The 19,677-nt window shown below is 47.5% G+C and overlaps 1 protein-coding gene across 1 annotated transcript in view; it reads left to right on the forward strand.

The window, feature by feature from the left end:
- LOC144101950 (CLIP-associating protein 1-A-like) overlaps window positions 1-9,112 on the forward strand; it is a 76,037-nt gene extending 66,925 nt beyond the window's left edge. The window contains 1 exon segment of the mRNA XM_077635192.1: window positions 8,613-9,112. Within this exon segment, the coding sequence (XP_077491318.1) occupies window positions 8,613-8,714 (102 nt within the window). The 3' untranslated portion in view covers window positions 8,715-9,112.
- The last annotated feature ends 10,565 nt before the right edge of the window (window positions 9,113-19,677 follow it).

The raw sequence follows: 19,677 nt of genomic DNA on the forward strand, positions 1-19,677 counted from the left end.
AACTGCCGGATGCAATCACAAAACAGCGAGCAGATTTAACTTCGTGAAGACTGAGCGCCACTCGGTCGACGCGGTCAGAGAAACCCAAGTGACGAAACGGCGAATGGCAAACGTATGAGACCCGCCACGGTGGCTCCATGGTTAAGGCGCTCGGCTACTGATACAGAGTACCCGGGTTGGAACCCAACCGCGCTAGTCGCGTTTCGATGGAGGCAAAACGCAAAGGTGCCCGTGTGCTGTGTGATGTCAGTGCACGTTAAAGATCCCCAGGTGGTCGAAATTATTCTGGAGCCCTCCACTACGGCACCTCTTTCTTCCTTTCTTTTCTCAGTCCCTCCTTTATCCCTTCCCGGCGACATGTGAGATAGCTCCTGCACAATTCCCTTCCCCCAACAACCAATTTTCAACTTATGGGCGGTATGGGACAAGCGATAGCTGCCTGCGACATCGTTGGCGACAAAAGCAAGCTGACAGTGATGACAATCCTGCTGCCACCTCGAAGTGTCAGAGATCACAGGGGCCTCTACTGGCAACACTGAGGTACCGAAAGTATGTCAAGCCAATCCAACTGCAGCGCAAGTCCACCTCAATTCAAGATGGCACCTTTTGCGCCAGCGGAAAGCGGATAAGATGGCAGATTTTGTCCCGCAGGCAACTGAAATTAGTCCAAAAAATCGAACCTTCGGACTTTTGAAGTCCGAAATATCCGTCATGAATATGTATGCACTTCTATGGGGTGACTGACAGTGCCTGATCGAAATCCAAAATATCCTTCAAGTCCAGATTATTGCAGTCTTAATTACCCGTCGGCTACTGTAGTAACATGACAGATAAGACTGCAATATACTGAATCAATATACTGAAAGTTTTATGAATGTTTGTGAACAGAAGTAGCCTGGAAATTGGAATTCCTATCTCCCGTCTTTATAGAACGGTGGCCAAGGTATTCCTCAGCCACCTTCGAGCTTTAATGACAGTTGGCACCACCGTTGCTGTGCAAAGGTTTCACACGTACATTTGTCGAGAGAGCCACAGAAAAGATTCTCAGAGAAGGCCAGTGCAAAGATAAGTGCGGAGTCTCGCCATGCTATCACTACGTCAACCATGTGCCTTAGAGACTTGTAAAGTCTCTCAGTTGCCCAACCGAGCAACGAGTCATGCATCCCAAATGTTGCAAGTGATTGTCCTTGTGGGCATTTACGGAAACTGTCAAAAAATTGTGCGGCTTCTTGCAGAGTTCGATGTGGCTGAAAAATGTGTTAAATAAGGAGGAAAGCAGCAAGAAAGCCTTAACTTCTGCAGTAGCAGCACCTGCAGCTCTGCAGCACATGCACCTGCAGAGTATTACTGCTGTTAACATACAATATAGACAAAAATGCAGGCGTTGAGTGTCTGTAAAACTTGAACAGAACGTAGTGAAGGCTTTTAGATCTCACATGTTCTAATGAGCATTCCTCAGGACATTGGCAGGGTGTCTACCAAATTTGAAATCCGTGAAAACCGGGAATTCTCAGGGAATTTGGATAATCTGCAAAAACTCAGGAAAAAATCAGGAGATTTGTGCTTATATCAGGGAAAATTAGCTGCATATCTACATAAAAGAAACTAAAATCAGGGCAGTGTACTCGGTCCTTTATTATTTCGTATACATATAGACGACTTACCTAATAACGCATCTTTCTTTATGCGAATATTCGCGGTTGATTGTATTATCTACCGCCCTATTAATCCTGCTAACAACCATCTGGTACTCCAATCAGATCTTCTTATTAATGAGTGGTGCAATAAATAGCTAATGACCCTTAACATATCAAAATGCAAAATCATCTCATTCAGCCGGAAACATAACAATTCTAACTATACAGACCATATTCAAGATGACTTACTCTCCCATGTATCCCGTTACATATAGCTTGGTGTTAACCTTTCGTCCGATCTTTCATGGTCTTTTCGTATCACATTCATATGTGCTGTGGCCTCAAAGTCATTAGGATGCATACCCCGTAACTTACGAAATTCTCCTGCTAATATTCAGAAACTAGCATACCTAACATTTGTTCGACACCAGCTTGAGTTCGCTTCCTCCATCGGGTCTCGTTATTACAACAACGTGGTCACCACATTAGAAACCATTTAAAATAGGGCAGCCTGATTCATCTCTAAAAACTATAACTACCATTCAAGCATCACTCAGATTAAAACCGATCTTTCTTTGCAATCTTTAGGCATACGCCGTGACATCGCTTTGCTAACATTATTTCACAAGTATGTGCACTCCAATAGATCAAGCTCATTTCACCTAGATGTCCCATCTCGCACATCTAAAAGATTGCACAATCATCTCAATTTTACACGCATCTATGGTGACACATTAGCTTTGAATTCATCAGCACTTCCGCGAGCCATCAGATTATGGGATAACCTCCCAGACATCGCCTCACTGCCTAATCCTGATACCTTCCATCACCAATTCATTGCACATTTCACTGAAGCTATCTTAACATGTTGATGCAATCTCTGTACGTTTTCTGCTACGCATTTCATTTACTTTTTTTGTTTGTATTTTTGTTTCCAAATTCTGTTGACACTTGTAAACGTGCCACGTGATTTTTAATTTTATTTTTTGTGTGATGTATCTTGGGTTCCTTTTTTTAGAATTATTTCGGTGTTCCTATGCCAACTTTGCCTGTGCTTATCATGCGTTCCTATTTGTGTTCCTATGTCAACTGTTCTGTATTATGTTGAGGTGTTTCAAATTTTTACTGATCATGTATAGTGCCTTGTTTCCTTGTTTTTGTTTGTCCCCTTTTAAATTTGATTTTGATGTTTTGCCGCCCCCCATACACAATGTCCTACGGGACTGTAAGGTATTTCAAATAAATAAATAATGCTGCCTCGTGTAAACAATGCGGACTAGCATTGCACGGATTGTCCAGTGCGGCGTTACACGTCCTCTCCTCCGCGACCGCTGGCCTCCAACATTGTGCTGTCAAGTGGAGCATCCGAGCAAGGCGGCAAAACTTTGCGGCGCAAGCGGCGCTTCCAATTTCGAAGCATACTATGTCGAAAGCGGACACTTTGCCGCCTTTCACTGGTGCTGTCGCCGACGGCAGAGCGCGTGCTTCCTACGTTTCGCACATGCGCTGTTCGACGGCCAGCGGCCTCCCCTTGTTTTTTTTATTTTCCAAGTAGACAGCTCTAACTAGGCGGCAGAAAATGCTGAGAACTTGCGATGGTCTCAAATGAACTCTTCCTTCTTCCCCTTGATGGAAGTGTCTATTTCTGCTGCAGGGGGTGCACGCACTCGATGCAGGCGGTGCAGCTTTGGGAGAAAGAGAAATAGTTTTGCGCTTTTTCGCGTTATGCTGACGCTAGCAAAGCAACCAATTCCGTCCGTGCTTAGCTGCGGCCTTTTGAACTGACATACTCTTAATGACTGCTGTTGTGGCGCAAGCATGCTGTGTGCGACGTGTGTGTGCCTTCAAGTGCACTTTCGTCCAGGACTGGACACATGTGAAACATTGAGAGTTTGGAGCCTGGATAAGGCCCGTCAAAAGTAACCTGCATACTATGCGCTATGCAGAAAGCAGTTATTGCTCAGCAACATGGGAGGAAGAGCGGTGACATGTCACGCTGAAAGTAAGAAACACCGACTGGCCATTACCAGGGCCGGGACACCCTCTGTAGCCTCATTTTTGACACCACCAACCACCGTTGTGACCAATGCCGGGCCAGTGCCATCAGTTTCTGCGCATCCTTCAATGCTTCAACTACTGCGCCGGACGTCCAACCCGATCGTACAGCAAAGGATATCTTTCAGCGTGACTTAGAGGCCATAAATGCTGAAGTGATGTGGTGCCTCAGTGCTGTTATGACACACAAATCACTCCATGCTACTGCAGCATTGGCTTCTCTGTTCCCTTTGATGTTCCCATCATTAGCTACAGCCAAGAAAATGCAGCTTGGCAAAGACAAGGTAGGATATACTATTGCCTATGGCCTCGCACCTTTCGTCAAGGAAACCCTCATGTCCAAAGTAAGACAAGCCTCCTATATCATCATGACGTTTGATGAATCGTTAAGCAAAGTTGCACAAAAGGAACAAATTGACATATTGGTTTGCTTTTAGTCGCATGCAGAGCAGAGCGTGAAAACGTGCTACTTGACGTCATGCTTTCTGGGGCGCTCGGTGGCGGAAGAATTGGTGTCCGCTTTTAAAACTTCCACAGATGGACTCTCCCGATCAAAAATTCTTCAGATCTCACTGGATGGGCCAAATGTAAATATAAAATTTCTCCGCCAGATCAAACAAGAACTTTGTGAATCCAGCGATGGCCATCGTATTCTCAAAGTTGGTAGCTATGGCCTTCATAATGTGAATGGTGCTTTCAAAACCGGACACACGGTAACAGGCTGGCAACTCGTGGAATTCCTTCGTGCTTTGTACAACTTATTCAAAGCTGTACATGCCCGATCCGCTGAATACATACGCATAACCAGGAGCAACATTTACCATGTGAAGTTTTGCACTATGCGGTGGCTTCAAAATGTTCGTGTAATTTCAATAGCTATTGGGATTCTACCGTAGCTAAGAACGTACGGGGAGTCGTGTTGAAGCGAGAAGAGCCAACTGACCAGCTCCAGTTACTGTGTGTAGCCTGTGAAGCTAAGCTTTAGGCTTGGCATCGCGGAGGAACTGCACCCGTTGCCGGCTCAGTTCCAGGCCTATTCGCCTATGCTTCCATTTCTTGGCGCAGCATTGGAGAACCTTCTATGATCACTAATGAGTAGAATAGTAAAGAAAGAAGTAATAATGACGCCAGGCAGTCCGTTGAAGTTGTTCAAGGTGGACATGAACTGTACTGCAAATGTAGTTACGGCGCCCAAAGTTGTCCTTGAGTTTCCTTTGAAGAATGCACTCCGAAAGGCACCAAAACTTTCAGATTCGGTTATCCTAGTGCTCATAATGGACTGCGCCACTTTCGGGAAGAACTGTGCCAAAATTATCGCAGAGAGGCTGCCGTTGAGGTTCAAGCTGGCGAGGGGATCGTCATCTCTCGGTCACGCATGCGCGCTGATTCCCGATCTCTGGGAACGGCGTCTAAATGATGCACTTGAAGTTCTGATGGAGCACCAATGGTTGACAGGAACACGAAATGACGGGGCGATGTGGTCCTACAAGTATGTATGCTCCAAAGCCTCGACGCAAGTGGCATTGAAAAATTTCAATAGGAGCACGCGTTGGCTGGATGCCCTTTGGGTAGGCATCTGTGGTTCGAACAAAGAACTATTCACATTTGTCAAGTTGATTCTGTCTTTCTCATAGAAATGTGTCTGACGAGCAGAGATTCTCTGTTAATAAGGAATGCCTTGTTGCAAAACAGAAGGAGCAATTTTTGGACGCCCAGAGAATCGTGTATGACACCGTAATGTCGGCAGAAGGAGTTTTCAATGTTCAGCTGACCAAGAGGATGCTCGAAATGGTCCGTTGGATGAACGCACGGTGGAAAAAGGAGCGGGAGAGGACGAGAGGCAGAGAGGGTCGATGCACTGAGGAAGGAACGGGACAGGAAGTGTGCCGCCGCTTTTGTGAAAGAGCTTGAGGTGAAAAAGCAGTGTTGGCTGACGCCAAGATGCAATTGTCCCTCATCCAAACGAAAATAAACTCTCTAAAGCAGTGAAATAACACTCAAGCGTTGTGCATGAACTTGAGGTTGACTTTGCAGTATTACTTTGAGGTTTGTCGCTCTTTTACTTCTACAAACTAAGGTTTCTATAATCTGCAGTTTGTCTCAATGGACATCCTTAGAGAGAATCGCACATGTGATGCTGATGTTCAGGTCCAACACTATTGCGGTTACTATCAGTAGATAGAAATATCTCACATTTAAAAATATTTGTTTCCGCATGCATCTTCCTTTTAGTTCCCATTTGAAAACGTTAAATTCGATTCGCAGTTTGTTTTAGCATTTTTTCGAAGATGAATTTGTTATGCATTTTGCTAATTTCTCCCCCTTTTGATTTAATGAAATAAACACTACTCCTAACTATTCAAATAGGATAAATTGTTGCTTTTATTTTCTAACATGCTTACTGGAGGGTGATACCATCAGGTGGCTTTTTGTCAGCCTGTTTTCGTATGAAACAAAGTTCTGTTTCACTCGAGGAATTTTACAGCTGCACTAAAGGAAAACCTGGAAAATTCAGGGAATTTGGAAACATCAACTTGGTAGACACCCTGCATTGGTGTCTTGAGGTCTTTTCGATTTGGCTGCACTCGCTGCACTGGTTCTGTAGAGTTACACGGTGTTACCACCAGCGTGCAGCGTCAGTTCAAGTGCAGCTTGGCAGTGGCTACTTCCAAAACGAATGGTCGAGTGCAGGCTTGGTCATCTTCTAGACTTGGTGTCACTACCAAATCACAGACAGCTGCACACCACCGACATCAGCGGGTGCCAAAATTCCAAACAACGTTAAGTATTTCTCAAGCAGGAAATCCCAAGGAAGTGTCGCCATTAAGCAGCCCCAGGAAATAGTCATTTCATAGAAAAAGTGTCATTGCATGTATACACGCAGACGATTTACGAATATGTGCTGAAATGCCGTTCATGAGGCTCAACTTGACTGCTTAGGTTTACAATTGCGACGCCATGAACAGTTCTTCACCTCCTTTCAAGAACGAACTGTCACCATTTCATTTAGAGACTACTGTCGTATCTTCACTCTTACCCACACAAGGCCGCCACTTAATTGCTGCACTACAGCTGCACTTCTACTTCGGACAGTGCAAGCCAGCCAAGAACTCGTGCTGCACTAGTCTTGCACTTTTGCAAAACGAAGACGGAAGTGCAGCGGGCGCACACTGCACTGGAAAAATGAATGCAAAAGTGCTGCACTCTTTGAACTGGTGCAGGAAGTGCAGCCAAATTGAAGAGACCTCTAGTGTGCTATTTTCAGTGACGAGCTTCTCGCCATGCTGCTGCTGCTTTGGTATTTGTGATGGGATAGGCCAGTCACTTTACTTTCGTGTTAATGGCTTGGAGTTTCCATTGTGTGACATATAGAACTTTTCTTTTTCGCTTTATAACGGTATAGCCTTCACAGCTGTCTGTAGACAAGATTCTGTTATGCTAGGGAGTGACTTTTGACTTCTATCATTAGAAAGAAAATTGTTATATTCGGGTAAAAAGGCTAAATGTTAATTTTCTAGTAGCATTGCTCCTTAGGTGTGCAAGAACATCTGTGCAGGCCTGGCTGGTAGCTAAGATCTTCATAGGCAGAGGTTTTTTGGGGGGGGCAGGCAGACAAGTGCCATTTTGTAAGCAATTTGGACATAAACATGCACTATGACAACCTTCGATAAAATAAGCAGACCATTCAATCACACCTCCTTGAAATCTTCACTGCATCCATTCGTCTCCTGCACAAAATTCAGTTTAACATCCTCTATACATTGGCTAGAGCATATCTGCACTGTTGGTGGTCCACAACTTGACGTCCTAATTGCACAGAGCATTGTCAATCTTACTGTTGCCTTGAATGCCCATTAGCCATAGTTGCCACATTACCCCAACCCAGCCACTCCTTCGTGGAGTGTGTTTTGCTTGCCTCAAACTAGTTGCAAGACCAGCTGGCCCTCGTACAGCAAGCCCGCTTCCAACATAATAGCTTACAACACTAGCTGCCCAATGAAGTGTACCCGCTCCCTGGACTTGACGTATTACACAGAGAAAATTGATGGCACTAGGAAATAATGCAACCACAAATATAATGCGAGGGAGGAGTTTTGAGGCCTCACAAAAAATTTTAAAAAATTCTATTATACCAAAGTAGAAGCCAAAGCGAGTTGCTAGGTGCTCATTGTAAAACAGGACACTGACAAAGAAGGAAACGAAGAATTTACTATTATGACTAAATCACAGGCTGTTCAAACAAACTATAGCTGAGGCTCCGAGGACTCGAAAAAAATCTGCAAAGGATGCGTCTATATTATTTGAGAGGCAACACTTCAGTAATGAGCGCAATATCATCAGCCACAGCAAAGGCTCCGACGTGGTAACGCATGCAGTTTTTGACCCAGTAGCGGTCGCAATCATCGCTGTGCCACCGCTGCTATGCCAGTCTTATGTCCTATACCCGTTCACCCTTCTTTCCATTCCCTGTTCCACTGCACTATTTCAGTGACTAGTCTTTCTTTTAACAGCCCATGCCGGCTTTCAATGTTCACAGTCAGCCTCTACTTTCCTTGTGCATGGTGTGTGGCCCCAGGGTCGAGGAAAAGCTTGCTTCTCCTAGCAGCTTTTCAGTCTAGTGGCGAAGGCTACTGTAACTATCTTAATGAGCAGCAAGAAAAAAGTTTGTGTGTTACTTTCGTACCTTGGTTTCGAATATAACGCGGGATGCGTTCTGAAAGCGACACAGTTGGAAAAAAAAATCTTGTGTTATATTCTTGTAAATTCAATATGCTTTTTCAAATTAAGGGGGATAAATGCTAACTTTTGTGCAGCGTTTGAAAGGTAGGAGCCCAGACCCCGGTTTATTTGACCTGTCCAGTTAATCTGTTGTTTATCAGTAGTAAAGGCCTGCTTTCTTTTCCTTCTCTCTTGTCGCAGTTGAAGCTTCTCAACTTTTATATCCAAAGAGCACAGGGCAACAGCAGCGGAAGCACCCGAGGCTCCCCTTCGAACACGGCGCCTTCCTCAAGCAATCCCTGATGAACATCGCCTAACAAATCCACGCTCCCTGCTTTGCTGGTTAACTACCGTGGCTGTGACCCTGTTTCGAGCATCACTTGCTCTTTCGGTGAAAACGAACTGTCTGTCCATGGGGGTCTCAGGCGCCTACTTTTTTGTCTTCTTTATTAGACTCCAGCATGTGGTTTGTCTTTGCTGCAAGTGGAACGATGATCCAGACTGGTGGCGACCACTCGCAACAAATGTACCTGCTCGTATGTGAGATGTGTTCCAGCTGATTATGCTGCACTCTTGCCTTCCCTTGTTGAATGAGGTGTCAAAAAGAGCAAGATATTGTAATTTATTCAAAATAGATATCTGCTCCTTTCCTGGTTAACAAGTATTGCTATTTTGGACAGCGAGTCACATGGGTCGGTTGCATGGCAGACAGTTCTGATAGCATTGTGTTCATGCTGTCTATGTGACAAGTAGTGATATTATTAGCAGAGCTGCTACAGTGCAGATTTTTTAATTGTTGCCTTTTCAAGGTAGCTGTACAGGGAGACCTGTGCCTGCTGCTGCTTAGAGTCCTAGTTCTAGTTTTGTCCCAGTAATCTAGGTGCCCAGTGCCTGTGGCTGAGTGCTGATGCTGGTACCATACATTCAGTCTGCAGGATGGCCTGTGTAACATTGAACATGCTTTAGAACTATGGCTGTTCATTGTACTTAAAAGGAAGGCATAATATTTCCTGCTGATGACATACTACACTTTGTTTTGACATCTGTTCATCCCTTCTCAGCATGTCGCAAGTTTCTAAGTAAATTATGCGAGTTCTGTGATCGGTTTTATTCTCATTATTTAATCACTTGAAAAGCGCTCTCAGGCCTGACATTGCGTCGTTAACAAGAAATCTTACCTTCCTCCATGTAAAACGAGGTTATTTCTTAAAGCTTGCTTTGTGTTTCATGGGACTTCCTGTATATATATATATATATATATATATATATATATATATATATATATATATATATATATATATATATATATATATATATATATATACATATATACACAGTTGGAGTAAGTGCGATGTGATTGATTAGGAATGCTGAGTCATCTACCATGCTGCAGTATTCATGTTGAAATAGAAACATTGCCAAACCTTTTTGGCTTTGTAAGCCGTTGCTTCGGTCACTGTATGTTGTTTTTCTTTTCCTTGTTGCTGCCTCCTGCCATTGGAATGTGAAGCAGGTAAAAGTGATGCAATTTTTGTTGCCTGCGTGTGTGATTGTGCAGCGTGTTTTCTACAAGATGACTTAGTTTGTGGCATCTTGCGAGGCTACCATGAGATGTAGTGCCGTAATAGTCCTTTCACTTTTTTTTAATGTGTTGAGCGCTTGACAACACTGGCAAAGCGGAGAAAAAAAATTATGGCTTTCACTGCAGAGCAAGGGTGTTGCTCTTGCCTACATTTAGTAAAATTACATCTGCACAAAATAAATTAACATTTATAATTGAGAGTAATTGCTGCTGGCAGTTGAAGGCATTCATCTTGTGTAACATGCACACTGCTGCCTAATTGACTCGAGATGCTTGAGTGAGCTATCTATATTGTAGTTGCAGAACTTTCTTCACTTGCGTGCTTCGTCATTTTTTGGAGCAAAAATGAAACAAAGCCTTTCATTTGCAAAGTATTACTTGTAGAGGGTAGATTCCAATGCGAGTCCATGCTTTTTTTTTCTATACAGTGATACTCTTCACTGTTTCTGGTGACACTTAGAAATCCACATACTAACATCCGTTTTATCATTAGACCTTTGCATTTTAAGGTTTTATTCTGATACGACAAGTCAGGAATAAACATTTTTACTCTCTTGATTTTATGAGATGGCTGTTTGATTCTTGCGTACTTGTGTTGTCGCTACCGAGTGATGTTTAGCAAAACAGACATACTTATAAAATACGATTTACTAAAGAATGCACTGCAAAAAGTAAAGAGCAAACTAATTCAGTTTGCAGATGCTCTGTTTAGGCATTTCATTGCATACCTTCAAAGACAAAAGCTGACACTGCATTGTGCAGTGTCACGAGGCAGCTAGGTGATTTTTTAATGAAAGCCTGCACCTATATTACCGCATGCACTTGTGTATGGGTCACATCCCCAACTTGCTTCATGTGTGCATAACGTTTCCTACATGGTTTGTTACGCTAAGAGCTGATAGACGATTACTGCTTGCAACGCTCTGTACGAACATGTACCAGTCTCCCCATTCACCAGACTCTGCCAAGAACCGCGAACTTGCGGTGCCTCAGTGCTGCTAACTCTCGTTGTGCACTCGGCATCTCACCAGAATGGAAATGCTACCTCGGTGCGAAATTTGAGCCCTAACAAGCGAATAGTTTAACAGACAATTTGTTCAGACTTTTCCAGAGCAACGCACTGTCAGTATAGAAAAACCTTGCATATTGTTACAAAGAACACATCCAATCAAAATTTACTGTGTATGCTCCTTTAACGTACACTAACGTCGCAGAGCACACGAGCATATTTCACATTTCGCCTTCGTCGAGACCGCCGCAGGGCCGGGACAGGGGTAGGAAACTGCAGTTAGTTTTGATGTCAACTACTGCAGCACATCTGGTGACTAGAGGGGAGAACCGATGCTTATAAATTAATCATCCCAGCACACGCGTGCAGTGCGAGAAGCTACGGCAATGGCTGAATTGACTGAGGCACGACGAAATGAAGCGCTTCTGTATTCGCCGGCGATGATTTGAATTTCACTCGGGGATGAAGTTGACCTCTCACCCCATCCCGTAGAACATGTCGCAGAAAGAAAAAAAAGTGGATATGTGAGTCAGATACTCCATTTCCTTTCCTCAAAAAACCCAATTTTCATTTTCTGATTGTCCTGCCACGGTGGTTCTCTCTATACCACAGGTTGAGGACGTGTCTCAATGTTGAGAAGTCCTTGATGTAGTTGCATGTCTTCGGACCGCAGTTGACATCGGCTAGGCCACTTGGGATACTGCAGTGGAAGAGTTGTCAAATGCGCCTTTCAAATGAAGTGCTAAAATGGCACTGGTTTGGGTTTTTGGAGGTTTCTCAAGAAGGTCTTTATGTATAGTAGGACGTCTTGCATTGAGAGATGCGTCTGGAATTCATGCTGCGTTGGCGGCAGCAGATTGCTGCCCTCCTAGTATCTAGTAAGCCTGGTAGTGATGACCCTCTCATAGTTTGCCCAAACATGACTTTATTGAAATTAGGTGAAGGTTTTCTAAAAGCAGGGGTTTGTTGGGTGTTGGTATGAATCATGTCAGCCAGCTTCCAGTACTGTACGTAGCAGTTGTCCTATATCCCAATGCTTCTCATTGAAATATCGGGCTAATGATGTAATCTGGTTGTCGGGGAGATTGTATATAGGTGCCGGGTGGTCACCGTATCTAGCCCTGGAGCTCCTTAACGTGACTACGTTAAGGAGCTCGTGTCGCAGAAAAGCGAGTGTCGTCGGCGTCTTTGGCCGTGAGCGAAAAATGGTGAATCTCGGTAGGCACCTGAACAGCACCATAAGGGAAGGGTTTTGGACACCCCGAAAGTGCCTTGGAGACTGTCTTGTAGCAAATTCCAGTTCTGTCGAGCAAGGGCACATGATGTGCACTGATGTGCTTAATGCAGAGCCGTAACTTGTGATAATTGCAAAACACCCTCTAAAAACGTATTGTAGCTCAAATAGGTGGAGCATTAGCTGAGCTAGAGGATATTTACAGAACGCCTCAAAGGTATCTGAAAATATCTTCGAAGTCATTTATTACGTCTTGCCAGGACACTTTTCAAACGTTTGCAAACGTCTTCTGCCTAAGGAATGCATATTTAGCTCAGAAAAGCGGGTCCATCAGCTGGTGTTACTGAAAGATATGAGAGAGACATTGTTACGCTTAGGACATGATGCTATTGTGACCGGACACCAGGGTGTTCAAAAAACGGCGTCCAGGTTCACCGAGAAGTTCCGGCCAGGTGTCCAGTGACAAATGCTTTGTTCGCTCGTGTAACGTGTGCCAGCACACAGTTTGAAAGGGAAGAGTTGGTCCCGTACCTATGGACAAGATGCCAGTCATCGACCTACCGTTTCAAAGAGTGGCTATTGACATTGTGGGGCCAATCTCTCCAGTATCCGCCAGAGGCAATAGATATGTGCTTACTCTGGTTGACGTGGCCTTATCCTGACGCTGTTCCATTGAAAACTATTGACAGTATCCAAGTGGCGGAGGATCTTGTGATGTTCTCGCATTATGGGTTGCCGAGGGAAATTTTGAGTGACCGGGGCTCGAATTTCACGTCGGAACTAATGAAGGAAGTTAACCGCCTTTTGTCAGTAAGGCAGTCACTAACAACGCCATACCATCCCTTGTGTAATGGGCTTGTAGAGGGTTAAACGGCACCCTCAAAAATATGAACAAAATGTGCCAGGAGAGACCTACTGATTAAGATAGATATCTCCCATCTCTTTGTTTGCTTACTGTGAAGTACCGCAAATGTGTCTTGGTTTCTCGCCCTTCGAGACGTTGTATGGGAGAACCGTTAGAGTCCACTTGCAATCCTCAAGGAGCTGTGGACTAATAAAGAGATTGCATAAGATCTCAAGACAACATACACATACTTTCTTGAGTTGCGGGACAAGTTGGAGGAAATATGCAGGCTTGCACATCAAGGCTTGGAACGGGCGCGCGAATGCTCTAATGGATACTATGACAAGAAAGCCACTCACAGCAATCTGACTCCGGGCGACAGGGTTTTCATCCTGCTACCCACGGATCACAATAAGTTACTGATGCAATGGAAGGGCCCTTACCTTGTGACACAGGAGAAAAATGACACGGATTATGAGTTATTGATAACACCAAGAAGGTTTTCTATGCAAGCATGTTGAAAAAGTGGGAAGAAAGAGTTCCTGTACGGTGCGCCCCAAGGTAGCATGCTCGGTAGTGGCAGAGGAGACAGATGATGTTGCCGAGGTGCCACGTGCAGTCGGAAGAAAACTGTAGAGGGGATAAGGTGTTAATAAACCCCAATTTGAATGAAGACAGAAGATCACAGATAAAGGCCCTACTCCAAAGCAAGGGGGATGTGTTTTCGGATGTGCTGGGCAAAACGGGTGTCATACGTTGCAGAGTAGATCTCTCTACAGATAGACCAATCAGCGTGGAACAATACCCGCTACCTCTAGTAGTTCAAGAATCAATTGAAAATGAGGTGCGGGATATGTTCAAGTTTGGTGGGATTGAGAGGTCATGGACCGCATACAATGGTCCTCTCGTGGCTGTCTGTCAAAAATCCCGATGGTACAAACCGACTGTGTGTAGGTTTTCGTCAGCTAAATGACATCATAGTACCCGATGCCGAACCTATACGAGGAGGTGGTGGTGGTGGTGAAAAACTTTTATTGGCTAGAAAAAATATTTTTACAGAGAGGTAAGATTGGACCGACCCTTAAGGGGCCGGCCCTCACAAACACTAGGTGGGGTCCCTAGTACAGGATCCCAGTGGCGTCAGCCGCTGCCCGGGCACGCGCAACCAAGACCTTTTGAGCCTGTAGGTGAGAGCACCCGAGCAGGGTCGCCACCCAGTCCTCCCGGGTGGGGTTGGGATGAGGGGGGATAGCGGAGTTGGAGGGACAGGCCCACACCATGTGGTAGATGTCCGAAGACCTCCGCACAGTGCGGACAGCTGCCCGAGAAAGAAGAAACAGCAAAAGTATTAGTATAAAGGTGAAGCAGAAGCCGCTCCTCCGCATTTGAGAGGCCTTTACACGGGCGCGGATAAAGGCTGTGGCCAGATTGATAGAGTAAAACAATGTCTTGGAAAGAGTAAGCCGGTGTGAATTCGTGCTCCTGATCGTCGGGGTGGGAGGGGAATGCCAGGTGAGAAAGCACGCGGGCGGCGGCGTCAGATGCCTCATTTCCCTCAAGGCCCATGTGAGCAGGAGCTCACACAATAGTCCGGTGAGCGGGGTCCCCGGTGTAGACGCTGTTTTGGAGAAGGCGGTAGGCTAGGTACGGTACCCAGCCCTGCTCAACATTCCGACAGGCCCCTCGCGAGTCGGAAATAATTGTTTGGAAGTGGGATGAGATGCAGCCAATGCTATGGCGACCTCCTCCGCGTGTGTTATGTCACGGGCTCGGAAAATTAAGGCCGTTCACTGTTTTTGATTGGTGAACGACTGCGGCCGTGTACCACCCCCCATGGTGGGGTCCACAGGCGTCCACGTAGAATACGCCGGGTTTTGATCCATAGTGGCAGGCCAGGGCTTCCGCCCGTGCCAGGCACCGGCCATTATGGTCCTCACGGGTCATGTTCGCGGGAAGAGGGCGCATCTTCACTGGGATGGAATGCGTATGCGCTCTTCCATGAGATTGGTGTGTTGGATATGTAGTCGGGCACGGAGGCGGCGACCCGACGATGTCTAAGAGAGACGTGTATATTGGTTGGTCAAGAGGGCTTCCCGGAGCTCCCGAAACGTGTTAACCACACCCAGCCCCAGGAGACGCTGGGTGGAGGTGTTCACGGGGAGGTCCAGGGCCCGCTTAATAATTTTGCGGAGGATGACTTCGAGTGCATCCTCGTCTTGCTTCCGCAGGTGGAGGTACGGAGTCGAATATAGAATTCGACTGTTTACAAATGCATGCACAAGCCGCAAGGCGTCCTTGCATCGTAACCCCCCGCGCTTGTTACAAACCCGGCGGACCATGCGGCCCACCTGCTCCCCCAGCTTACGAAGTTTGAACAGGTCCCCTAACTTACGGAGTTTGGTCAGTGTCGTTTCTGACCGTTTGTGTTGATGTATAAAGAGCCCCAATACCCGGACTTCGACATTTTCAGGGATTGGACCTGTCTCAAGAGAAAATGCAATTTTGGCTGTGCACCTTGGTGATGAGGGGCGTATGTGCACAAATTCAGACTTTTGGGGGGAGCATTGGAGGCCACAGCGGCGAGCATAACGGTCCACTATGGTCGCCGCCTGCTGCAGGTTGGCCTCAATGTCGCCGAGGGAGCCCTGCGTGGCCCACAGGGTGATGTCATCGGCATACAGCGCATGCTGCACACCGGCGACAGCACCCAGCTGGGCCGGCAGTTGCATCATAGCCAGATTGAACAACAAGGGAGAGAGCACCGCGCCCTGATGGGTACCCCTAGTTCCTAAATGAAAAGGACCATGTTCCTTATCCGGGATTCGAATGTAAGATTGTCTGTCAGTCAAAAATTGCTGAATGTATTGGAAGGCGTTTCTGCCGCAGTTAGTTTGAAACCGGTGGATGAGAATGATCTCGTGGGTAACGTTGTCGAATGCTCCCTTCAAATCCAAGGCGAGTACGGCCTTTTCATTGTGGGGGCATTCGACGGGGTCGAGGACGGCCCGATTGAGTAGTAGCAAGACATCCTGAGCAGATCTGTGTGGGCGAAACCCGAACCTGGTGTCTGCGAAAATGTGTTGAAATTCCATGAACTCGGAAAACCTGTCGCGTACCATCGTCTCCATGAGTTTGCCCACACAGGAAGTCAGAGAGATGGGACGGAGGTTGTCCGTGTTGATGGCCTTGCCAGGTTTAGGAATGAAGGTGACCAGGGCGGTCTTCCATTCGATTGGGAGGGGCACTTCTCCAAGCCTGATTGAGTTAATGTAATCCATTAAGCTGGGTATGCCGGGTCGGTGAGGTTGGCTAACAATTTGAATGTAATTTGTCCCGACCCGGAGCAGTGCCACGTCTCATTTTGGCGAGGGCCGCCCTCAGGTCGTGGAGCTGGAACGTTTGATCCAGCTCAACGTTCTCAGAGCCTGCATAAGAGTACGCCGGCCCGCGGGGGTCCTGGATGGTGCACAAGTACTGGTCCCGGAGGTTGCGCGCCAACTGAGCTGTCTTGCCCTGAAAGCTGTGTATTGCTCTTTGGTGGTGTTTTTGAGTTTCCGTGCGTGTTTGCGTTGGGTCAGTTAGGGCGCGAAAGAGTCGCCAGGTGTTCCGGCTAGACATCTGCCGCACGGCTGTATTGCATCGGGCCACCCACTTTGAGTCGGCGAGTTGGGACGCATACTCAGCCGCTCGCTGGGTGAGCTCGGCGATTCGAGCTTTAAGTTTCCGGTTGTGCTTTTGCCGGCGCCACCAACGAATAAGGCAATGCCGGGCCTCCCAGAGGTGGAGGAGGTGGTTATCCACCTCATAGACCGCCTCTTAGAGCTGAATTTGAGTTTCGGAGGATCGAAGGCTAGAGACCAATTGCTGGGACCAAGATTGGTAGCCTTGCTCATGTATGGGTGTCGCAGTGTTATAATTTTGCCTGAATTTGGTCCAATCTGGTAGTCGGGCCGGTGGTGTGGGTCGCGAGAAAGGACAGGTCCTAATCGTAGTGTTGAGGAGGGAGTGGTCGCTGCCGAAGGTTTCCCCGGTGTTGATCCAGTCTGCATACTGAATGTTGCGGGTGAAGGTCAAGTCCGGACATGTATCCCGAGTCACGGTGTTGCCTATACGACTTGGGTGGACTGGGTCAGTGTGGAGAGTGAGGCCCAGCGTTGACGCAAGCTCCGCCAACCTGCGTCCTCGCTTCTCTTCACGGCGTTAGCCCCACGCCCGACTGGGAGCGTTGAAATCGGCCACAATATCACGAGGGGGTCCCGACCCGCAACTCTTAGCGCGCGGCTAAAGAGGTCCGCGAATGTTACATTCGGCAATTTTGGAGTGCAGTATACGTTGAGTATGTGTAACGGTGGGTGCTGCTTGCGTAGTGGGTGGAGGGTCACCATTACATACGACTACTGCAGAATCCTGGCCTGCAGGTTTCCCATCGGCCTTCTATTCGCGGGCCTGCGGACACCGTAGTCCGCGGGCCATGCGAGTCGTCCCAGCGGAGACCTTCACACCGCCTTCGGAACACCGCGGAAGTCGGCGTGACCTCCGCTGCAAGACGTGTCTCAAGGACATGAAGAGCAGGAGACTCGTCGATAGCATGTACCTTCAGGCGCGTGGGTCTATTTAAGGTTGGGGTGATGTGGGGACCTGCCCTGCAGTCCCCTGTGTTTGCTTTCCAGCGAGGCACCGTGTAGTAGCAGCCTCACCTCGAGGAGGAACGCATTGCCTTGTTAGTTACAAAACCTGGCAAGGGAGGGCGCCAGCGTCGCTGCCGTGAGACTGCTTGAAGCCCGGGCGCGGGAGAGGGAGCATTAGGCTCTTGTGCGGGGATCGTCGGCGCGAGCGGACGTGTCGACCGCGGCTCCGCTCTTCGCCCGCGGGGCGACGAGGAGACTCGCTCCCGTATTCTAGTCCCGTCCAGGCCGCGGAGTATCCCTTGCCCTAGCGCGGGCGAACATTCGCTCGGAACCTTGCTGGTGACTCAGAAGACTTCGATTCATTAGCGTACCTTGTTTCTAGCTGGCGTTATTGTTGCTGTAGCAATAAATGTCTGTTTGTGTCAGCCAATGTGTCGTTCCTTTGTTCCCTCAGAGCAAGGCCCGCCGTGGTTGACGTGCGCTCGGTAGAGTACGCGATCACGGGGTGGGGTCCGGGCGGCTTTGAACCGTGTCAGCCGCACTAAGTGGGGAGAACGTATTTATCTCCCCAAGTTAACCCCATAAGCGATCACGTCCTTCCAGGTTTGACCAGAGCTAAACAACAGCCATTTTTTGTTGCTCCTGACGGCCTTTACGGATTTAACGTATTGCTGTTCGGCTTGTGCAACTCGTAGGTCACATTCTGGCAAATAGACACAATTCTCAACCTGCTCAAGTGGCAAACGTAGCTCTGTTACCTGGACGATGCCGTCGTCTTTTCTAAAGACTTTTCGCCTCACATTTAAGAATCGAGCGTGTTTTTCATTTTCTGGCAGACACCTGCCTGCAACTGAACCAGAAGTGCTACTTTGCCGCTCGGCGGCGTACTATCTTGGACCAGGTCGTCTCAGAAGCGGGCATTCTTCCCAGTCCTGGCAAGCTGAATGCAGTCGGCGATTTCCCTCGACTGACTTCAGTGAAAAAACTGCATAGCTTCATAGGGCTATGCTTTTGCTCCCGTCGTTTCGTGCGAAATTTCGCTTCCATCCTATATTTTCTGCAATCAACTTGCCGGCGACGCAAACCTCTCGTCTTGGACACCAGCCTCTGATGCGGTCTTCACTTCAATCCTCCACCATTTAATTCCAGCCAACACATTAAAATTTACGTTGATGCGAGCGGCGCTGGCCTCGGCGCAGTCCTGGCACAACGGAAACCCGGCTTCGAACATGTTACGTATGCCAGCCGCATTTCGATCAAAGCGGAAAAAAATTATTCAGTAACAGAAAAAGAGTGCTTGGAGATCATCCGGGGTATTGGAAAGCTCCGACCTTATATACGTAGCCGCCCATTCTCCGTCGTCACTGATCACCATGCCCTCTGCTGGTTCCCGCCCTCAAAGACCCCTCTGGCTGTCTTGCTCATTCTGGGGCTGCGCTTACAAGAATATGCCATTGAAGTCGTCTATCGATCTGGCCTTAAGCATTCCGATGCCTGCACTATATACTGTTCACCTCTTACCTTTGACTTCGACTCCACATCTATCACCATCAGTGATCCCTCTTCCTTGACATTGCGACATGCCATCAGAACAATGCCAGGAGCCCTGGATCGCTTCCCTCATCGCTGTCCTGTATGCGCCGTCTACGCGTACAGTGGCCCGGACTCTCCGCCGTCAAGCTCTCCACTTTGCATTGCGGGATGGCCTGCTTTACTTCCGCAACTACCTTCCCGACGGGCGCAAACGGCTCCTACGCATTCCGCGGTGCCGAGCCCCCGTGTTATCTCTCCGGTGTGGTGAAGACTTACATGCGCCTTCAACTTCCCTTATACTGCCGGGGTAAGTGTCGCTTTATCAGAGAATAAAATTCGCTCCAGCCCGGAACCCCAACGTCGCAAAGCCTCTCCTCACCGTCGTAACTCCTTGAAGCGGCCGACATGCACTGTTTCAGGGCCGCGATGGCGCGCA

This window comes from Amblyomma americanum, chromosome 8 (assembly GCF_052857255.1).
Source record: "Amblyomma americanum isolate KBUSLIRL-KWMA chromosome 8, ASM5285725v1, whole genome shotgun sequence".
Taxonomy (NCBI): domain Eukaryota; kingdom Metazoa; phylum Arthropoda; class Arachnida; order Ixodida; family Ixodidae; genus Amblyomma; species Amblyomma americanum.